Below are 9,816 nucleotides of genomic sequence, written 5' to 3'. Positions count from 1 at the left end.
ATTGAGGATTTTTTTAAATATTGCCTTATAAAATTAAGATCTTAAAACTTGTATAATATTAAAATTTGGATTATTAGCTATGCTTTTATGCCAAGTTTATTCATATGCCATGATAACAAAAAATAAAATTTTAAATGTAACTCATATTCTGTGACATACGCAGAAAAAGATGCCTGTAGTGAAAGCATTAAACTAAAAATATTAAAAAATAATATCTTTAAACTTTTAAGTGACAAAAAAGCCAAAGGACAAAAAATTAAAAAGAGAATATTAGCTGGTCTAGAATTAACAATTTATATACATTAAATTTTCAGAAAAATATGTAAAATAAGTATGTGAAAGTAAAATACTGGACCGAACTGAAAGACTTTTTGATGATTTCAAACTTACCTTTAACCATCAACATACTTTAAAAATACTTAACTGTCCTAGAGATATATTTTTAAGTTAATAAGTAATGTGTTTCGAAAAATATAATACAATCATTTTACTTGCTCAAAATGAGAGAAAAATAATGTTTCACAAATACTACATACCTTCTGATATGACAAGAAACCAAAAGAATTCCATCTGGTATTTCCTTCATTATCAACTATATTGGAATAAACACAATAAAAAAAAAATCATGTATTTGTTCAAAATTTTAAACATTTATATTTATGTGATTTATCTTAAAAAAATCTCTCAGTTTTTTTACTGTAAAGCTACACAGTGGGCTATCTGTGTTTTGTTTACCATTGGGAATTAACTCCCAAGTCTTAACTCCCAATATGTAAATCCATAAACTTACTGTTTATCCACCAAAAGATAAAAAAATCTCATAACTTTTTGCTGTCCAGTACCTGTTGTGGAAATGTGTGCCACAAAACTCTCAGGTGTATCATCAACCATCTAAAAATATGATAAGCTAAAATACTCAAAGATCTTGCAGACATGAAGGCTGAATTAGATTTGCTTGAAATTCTCAAATCATGAATTTTGGAACTACTTTTGAGAAATATTCCAGGAAAACCAAGTGTAGATAAACATGGTTTGTTGCACATGAAATAGTAATGTTTAATTTTCTTTTTAAAGCATTTGAAGATGTGAGAAACAGTTCAAAAGTTAAAGTCTGGGCAGCAGTTACTCATAACAGTGTCCATTCTTTTTTGTAGAGGCAACTGTTATTCCCCAATAGTCAATAAACTCTGCTATTAATAACCTACTCTATTTCTTATGGAAAATGTAGTTTATTTTCTTTATAGAAAAAAAAATCCTGCTAGATTTCACCTTTCCAAAACTAGTCATGAATACATCTTTATTCATGTAAAAGCTTTAGTGCAGGTGTTCTGGACTTAGTAAAATGGTATCTTCCAAATAATGTTACAGATGATAAACTTCTGATAATCCTTTATCTTAGACAAAGTTATGTACTACAGCATTCGCTATGTACCCTGTTTTTTGTATCATCAATCTTCTGGTTCTACTCAGTTTGAGAGATGTCAGGAAGTTTGTATAAGTTGTATGAGATGACGGTTTGTCTATGATTATCAGATATTACGAACCTTCATTCTGACCTAAAAGTATTATATGCCATTATCCTCCTATAATTTAGTGATCTACTACAACAGTGAGATAATATATAACTAAAAACAAGCTTCATCAATATTTATTTTTGAGAGTGTAATAACTAAAGATTTTTTTTATTTGTATGCTCATCTTTAAGTTTCATTCCATTGCTATACAAGTACTTGCATCTCACGCACTTGTTACCATAAAGTTCCTTATAAATTATCAGAAAAAGAACTAAAATAATAATACTGATATTTTTGTGAAATGTTTGATGTTAATTACATAAAATATCCCAAAACCATCTGTTTAATTTTAAACCATATTACACGGTAGTTACTATCCTAAACATGCAACACTATATTACACGGTAGTTACTATCCTAAACATGCAACACTAAATTACACGGTAGTTACTATCCTAAACATGCAACACTAAACATTACTACTATCCTAAACATGCAACACTATATTACACGGTAGTTACTATCCTAAACATGCAACACCAAACATTACACAAGTTACTATTCATGTTTTAGATTCACAAAACTTTTGTCAAAAATTCTGATCACTAATATTTTTCAAGTATACATAAAATATCAGGACTGTAAATCAGAAAGTGAGGTATTATAAATACTAAAATATGACTCATATTATAGTATTACAAACTTCTTTATCAAACTAATTATATAATAATATTTAGAAGATGGGCCTTCTATTTGTAAAGTTGTTTCTGTTAAAATTTTATATCATGAAAACTTCAACATTAAAATAACCATTACCTACCACTTGTTTGGATTTACAATATAAAATATATAAAATATAGAGCCAAAAGTAAGAACAACATATCTATTAGTTTATATCATTATGCGTATGTAATTTTGTTTATATGTTTTTATTTAATGAAAAAAGAAAACAATGTTAAAATAGGCTTTAGGCCTAAGTATTTCCACGCAAGTTCACTTTAAAAATTAAATACAGAGAAAAATATTACTACTTTTGTTGTATAAGGGTATGTTTGATCTATGTGTGGAAAAAGGCCTCCACTACTTATCACAGTTTTATATTTACACATAAAACAATCCTTTTATAGTATATAAAGAAAGCACAGTTCATTGAAGAATGCACTTCTTATCGGCTCTACAATCGTCACAATCTTTTAATGAGAACAAATGAAAGCAGTATTATATATAATAAAATCACCATAGCAGACTGCATATCAAAATGTAAAGATATTTAGTAGAATGACAAGTTTTGCCTTGTGGCTTTCTCATTCAAAAATACATCCTATAGTTCCGCTTCCTTATGTTTTAAGTGCCCATGGTTACACATATGAGAAGTTGTATTCAAGCCAATGTAATGGATTACTGATAGAGAACTGACAATAGGGCAATAATAACCAATTCTGGAAAGTTGGTTAAATATAGTAACAATATGTTAACATTAACTTCCGATCAAAGCAAGTTACCAACAAAAATCAGACAACAATATATCCAATAATGACCATAGCTACTTAAATATATTGTTCATACTATCTTTTTTATAATAATTATAATGCATTTTTTCACATGTTCAATATCCTTTCCACTAACGATATTTTCAGCCATAAACTGTAGTGTAAAGAAATAGCTACCTTAGCTAACAAAACTGTTTGTTTCATGTCATCTTGATATCCTTTAAAAAATTCTAAACAAACACTGTCTTGACCTTCTGGTAAATGGAAGCTGTCTTGCCACCTGGTGGGAACAGGAGTGCCCGAAAGAATAATAGGGACTAATAAATCTTCACCATCACTTCCAAGAGACTAGAGGAAAATATGATTAGCTAGTTAATACATTTAAAATGTAATAAATGAATTTCAAAATGAATGGTGTAATCAGATTATCTGTATTCTATACTTTAATTACAGACTCCTGTATACATTACAAAAAAAAACTTAACGGAAAATTTCAAATAACATATTTAAAACTGACCAGTAAATGTTCTTTGTAACATATAAAGGAGGTATATACATATAAAAGATACTGAATATAGATAAGCAGATTTCAGTTTTAGTACTGTTTCCTGTTACAGATACAAAAGTATACAAAACTTAAGTAAGCCTAAAAACAAAAGATGAAATACTCTATTAAACAAGTTATGAAATGAAATTATAAATATTTGCTTGGAGGAGAACAAATAATTAATTACATTGAGAAATTAGAGGATAATAAAAAGGAGACGACTTTCACTGACAATTGAAAGTTTAAATAAATTTAAAAATATCCTTAAGTATAAGACAATACACAGATTTTTTACAATATATTTTACTTAAAGTCAACAAGTTCAAAAACTAAAATACAGAAGTGGTTTACGTAACAAAATAATTTACAAAAACCATAAGTTTACATCACAACCCCCAATAGTCATGTCATATGGAGTGGGGGGTATTCCACACGCTGCCATTTAAAAGTCATTACGTAAGAAGTAATTGATTCATAAAGTAAACTGTAAAAAACCAAAAAATTGCGATCTTTTGTTACATTTCTCAAAATTTTTTTAGAAAATGGCTTTAGTGCTTATTTGTTTTAAAACCATTCTATTCGATAAAGTTATCGAGTACTCAATCGAGTGTTTGGAATTTGCAAATTTCATCAAAATAATGTTTAAAAAAGATATAATTTGCACTTTGTGTGTTGGGAAATTTATTTTTAAATGGTAATATTTCATATTCAGTTTTTAATTTCTAAGTCATGTATCTATAATTATGAATGGTAAAAAGAAAATTCGGAAAAAATACTGATACTGTCATAAAGATTACTAACACACACATAATACATACACACACATGCACTAGCAGAGACCTGCAAAACATTTGCTCTAAAATTAGTATCTTTATTGTAACATTACTTCTTTAAATACAGTATTTCTAGAATAATACAAAGAAATTCTAATCACAGAAATCAAAATCTACAATTCGACTTGTCTTAGGCCTAACATTAGTTAAGCCTTTACTTAGTACAGCCTATAATCGATAGAGAGATAAATTTGCTTTAGTTTAGTTAGGGCTAAACTTTACCATACATAATACAATCAATAAATAAACTTATTATTCTACGACATTAGACCATTTTAAAAACTTTGGTATGTTTTTAATATGTTGTTGTACAAAACATCTACTAAATTATATTTCATCTGCATTTTGTTTACATCCACTGAAATGAACTGCACACACATCCATTAAGATAGTAAGGTGTGCACACACTTTCAGGACAGATAAAAACTGAGTATTATTATAATAGATATATTAAAACAGCCTAAATAGTACATTATTAATTTTTTTATTAATAATAAATTTAAGATTAAAAAAATTCTTAAATTAGCAAGAAGAAAATATACTGATTCTGTACTACATGGAAAGGCTTTTTATATTTATATTTCAGAGCAAGTCTTAACTCAAACACACCAACCTTTATATAGAGTGTATTCTGCACAGCTAGAATATGACTACTAAGTTCAGGACTTTCCTTGATGTCTTTTCCTAACAGAAGAGCAGCCTAAAACAATTTAACACGACAAGCATAAGTTGGTGTCTACTTTTAACTTAATATTCTAGAGTCACTGTTCATACGTAAAAAATACAACAAAACAAAACATAAAAAATTTGGAGATGGCTTGAATGGGTAATGAAGAAAAACTTTAATATAAGTTTAACATAACAGCAAATGTACCTGATGGTGACAAAACCTTGTCGAAACGTTGTACATTCAACCTATTCAAGCCGTCTCCAAGCATTATTAGTCTCAAAGTGGGTTCCTCGTCATCGATTATAAAAAATTGATCTCAATCACTAAAAGATTGTTTTACAAAACACAAATATCATGTTAACTTCTGTTTTATCTATGGGGTTTTGAGACCATTTTGCTTCACCATATAGTAACCGAAATTAAGTTACGTACGTGAATAATGTTATGACATTTCATCAAGTTCATTATTCGATGTTATACAACAGGCCAACTGTTTAATGATTGTGTGAATATGTTAAAAACTCCTGTTTTGTCCTGCATTAACAAAAGACCCTTTATTTATTTTTTTAACTGTTCAATAATCCAATCTTGTAAACCCTAGAAGCACATGAATTATACATTATATCACAAGAAATATTAATGAATGATCAAGGTTTTCACCACATATTGTTTGAACGAATCCTGTTATAGTTTTTCTGTTTCTTCTTTTGATGCATGTGATTCACCACATTTACTATGTGGTTCATAAATGTATCTTAACTAGGTAATATAAATTTATCTTAGAAGATTTTCTTGTCATACACCGCTAATGTATTAAGATTTTTTTTTAAATACAAAGTTATTTCGGTTTCCTCTTTAAATTTTTTTTCCCACATTGATCTTACCCTCACCAGATTGAAATAAGTTAATAAATATTGTAAATTTGTTTGTTTGTAATTAAGCACAAAGCTAAACAATGGGCTATCTGTGCTCTGCCCACCACAGTTATCGAAAGTCGAATTCTAGCGTTGTAAGTCCGCAGACACACCGCTGTGCCACTGGGGGGGCAATTGTTGTAAGAATGGTTGAAAACATTCACCAATGTTGAAATTTAAAGGAATGGGGGAGTGATACGAGAGCAGCAACTAAAAACAACAGAAGACTAATGGTGAAGAATTAAATTTATATCCTAACCACGATCATTGTGAAAAATATAAGCTGCTGGTGGATGAAAACGTTCTGCTTATTGACCTTGAATACACCTACAAAATATTATCATTTTACATGGTCATGTTAATGACCGGAACATAAAAGGTTTGGCTTAAATATTTACAGACCTGATAAGTCCAAAACCAAGCAGTTTTGATCAGGTTGAGATAAAGGTCAATAGTTAATTTTCCACACTTTAAACAACAGCCTCAAAAGTTGATTTTAAACCAACACCTTAAAACTCTTTTTTAAACTTTTGTGTCACAAGGTGGTGATGTATTGTTAAGCTTTAAACATACTAGCAGAGAATTCAGTATATCACTTAAGTGATGAAAAACAATATTACGTGATTGAAAAATTGTGAAATTAAACTCAAGTTATATTAAAATGACCAAATTTTTAAGTAAAAGACAATTTATGGTTACACAAATTTCAAATCCTTTGGTGTTAACTAACACCAAGTAATTCAGGATGATGAGAAACCCACTTGAAGTAAATATATTTCTAGTAGAAATGGCTGATATGGTACTAAAAACTTTTACTCAAAAATGCAAAACAAATAACAATATTTTGACCTCCTTAGGTCATCATCAGGTTATGATGACCTGAGGAGGTTAATTCAAAATACAAGTATTTATTAAATACCTCAACAGCTGCTCCTACTGCAATAACTTCATCAGGTGAAATAGTATTTAATACTTCAGCATCCGGGAATGCATCTGAAACTAACTGCTGAATTCTTGGCACCTTTGCCGAACCTCCACAAAGGATTACCTAGAGAAATCCAAATATCTTGATGCAAACAAACAAATACACAAACACAGTTTTACAATTTTTTTATTAACACAGAGACTTAACTAGTTTTCATGCTACAATATAATATAATTACTCATTCTACTAGAGTTGAAAGCATACACTGCCTAGCACAACTCATTCGTACTGAAAATAATGCTTCACAGGTCAGTAACCACAATTAACTTCATCATCAATTTTTAACATCGAGATCAAATTTATTACTCTCCTTCAAATGTTTTGTTTGTTTGTTATGAATTTCACGCAAAGCTACACAAGGGCTATCTGAGCTAGCCATCCCTAATTTAGCAGTGTAAGTCTAGAGGGAAGGTAGCTAGTCATCACCACCCACCGCCAACTCTTGGGCTACTCTTTTAACAACGAATAGTGGGATTGACCGTCACGTTATAATGCCCCCGTGACTGAAAGGACAAGCATGTTTGGTGTGATGGGGATTCGAACCCGCGACCTGCAGATTGCGAGTCGAGCACCCGAGCCACCTGGCCATGACGGGCTTTCCTTCAAATGTGAACTCAGTAATCCTCACTATTCCGATTATTCAAAATGTGATATTCCACAATCATTACCTTGCTTTTATTAGAATTAAAAGTCATCTGCTATTTATTAGCCCAACTTGCCAAATAATTCCAATCCTTTTGTAAAGCAGCAGCATCCTCCTTGCAGCCAGCAACATCCAAAACTTTAATATCATCAGAAAATTTAAATATCTTATTGACCATTCCTCCAACTATGTCATTGATGTAAAACAAAAGAGCAAATGTCCTAACAATGAGCTATGGAGTGACATTAATCCAGAGATAACTTTTTAACAAGCCTTTTATGTGGCACATTGTCAAATGTTTTCTGGAAATACAGATACACAAAATCCACACCTGCACCCTCATCTGCATAACCTCTTCAAAGAATTTGATGACGAGGAACCCACATTGAGACTAATAATAGTTGGGGACGGCTTGAATGGGTAATGAAGAAAAACTTTAATATAAGTTTAACATAACAGCAAATGTACAACGTTTCGACAAGGTTTTGTCATCATCAGGTACAAGTAATTTACACTGACACGGATATATATACAGTATTGAACAAAGAAGTCACATGACCGGAACTGTTGTGAAACTAAGAAGAGGTATCTGGGCACCCCGGGGTGTTGGTTTAGAGTAGGGTTGTTTTGTTCAATTAAGATGGATTCCTTGATTTTTCGTTTGTTTATGTTGGATTCTTTGTTTAAAATGACTGTGTTAGAATGTGTTCAAAGAATGTTAGACAGTTAGGCAAGATTTTTCCCTAGTGAAATGATGTTGACTATCCAACAAAATTTTAAACTTTGTTAAATGACTCTGCAAAGCATCTTTCATCAGACTTTCAAAAACTTTTCCCACCACTGATGTTAGACTAATAGGGCAGTATTTACTAGGATAACTTTCATCTCTTAAAGAGAAGAGTAAAATTGGACACCTTACAACCTTCTGGTAACTGTAGCAATAGTAGTAAGTGGCTCACATATCAAATCCGTGACGTCTTTCAAAATTATTCGATAAATATTATTTGGCCCAGGAATTTATCATTCTTTAAGCTTCCCAATGTTTTCTTAACTCTTTACATATGGGGATGATGGATTACACTGACCTTGTAACCATAAGTAATCATGAAAGTATTCTTACTATAATTTTTAATATGACATGTGTATCTTCACAAAATTTGGTGAGTTTTTGTAAACATTACAAGTCTTTTCTACAAAAAATAAATAAATAAATAAACTTTTTAAATTAATTACTTTTATTAAAGATTTCTCTGTGAATAGAAGGAGTCAGTGTGTTGACTGTTTCAAATGCAAAATAATTTTCTTGTTTAGATTAAAAATACTCTTCTTCATTTGTGTGATTTCAAAAAAAAACCTCCTATAAAAAAAAGATTTTTTTTCAGCAAAATTTATATTTTATCTGTTATTTTCTCTACCATAATTCTAGATGGACACAGTCAAATTGACCAATGTTATAATCACTGTATAAAATATAAAATAAATCTAAATTACTTTTTTTTTCTTTTTCTAGAATGACAACATAGTAACAGGAAATTACAACTGGTTGTCCTAAATAGCTTAAGGCTCTTAACAGATCAGATCTGTTTCCAATTAATTTTATTGTTTTATTGCCTCTTTGAATTGTGTCTAACTAATAATCCTGCCATACAAGTTCTAAGTCACTTGGTGAATGTACAGTGCAAGCTACAGTACTGAACAACAAATAAACGCACGAGTTACTTGCAAGCATAGCTCGTGAATAATAATTATTATTATTTTTTAATTATTTTACCTTCTAATTTTTACATATAAATTACTTTTACATCAATAAATAAAAAATATACCTCAAAAGCAAGAAATATAGTACTTAAGTTCGACGTCTCTTTGTTTTTTGCTGTTGGTTGCCCATGAAATTTAAGCCTACTCTTATTTCAGTAATTATAGCACTAGTACATTAAGTAATTATTTGCTTAAAGAATACACTTAAGAATACAGAATAATAACATGCACAAAGCAAACAATACTATATAACTATTATAATTCAACTAGCTTTCAAACTGAGGCATTAGATTATTCCCTTAACTACTCAATCTGAACACCTTGAGAGAAACTTTCAAACTGAAGACAAAACAGACAATACTTTATACTGTAAACAATGTAGCATTATATGTCAATTGAAAACAAAACAGACAATACTTTGTACTGTAAACAATGTAGCATTATATGTCAATTGAAAACAAAA

At 30.0% G+C, this 9,816-nt stretch overlaps 1 protein-coding gene across 1 annotated transcript in view; it reads right to left on the bottom strand.

The window, feature by feature from the left end:
* Positions 1 to 466: 466 nt before the first annotated feature.
* LOC106475720 (heat shock 70 kDa protein 14-like) overlaps positions 467 to 9,816 on the bottom strand; it is an 11,157-nt gene continuing 1,807 nt past the window's right edge. The window contains exons 2-5 of the mRNA XM_022379778.1: positions 6,887 to 7,015; positions 4,997 to 5,083; positions 3,181 to 3,351; positions 467 to 592 (exon numbers count right to left, since the gene is read on the bottom strand). Of these exons, the coding sequence (XP_022235486.1) occupies positions 488 to 592; positions 3,181 to 3,351; positions 4,997 to 5,083; positions 6,887 to 7,015 (492 nt within the window). The 3' untranslated portion in view covers positions 467 to 487. The remainder of the gene's footprint in view (positions 593 to 3,180; positions 3,352 to 4,996; positions 5,084 to 6,886; positions 7,016 to 9,816) is intronic.

The sequence above is a fragment of the Limulus polyphemus genome, unplaced genomic scaffold (genome assembly GCF_000517525.1).
Source record: "Limulus polyphemus unplaced genomic scaffold, Limulus_polyphemus-2.1.2 Scaffold9032, whole genome shotgun sequence".
NCBI lineage: Eukaryota > Metazoa > Arthropoda > Merostomata > Xiphosura > Limulidae > Limulus > Limulus polyphemus.
This window is presented reverse-complemented; position numbering and strand designations above follow the sequence as displayed.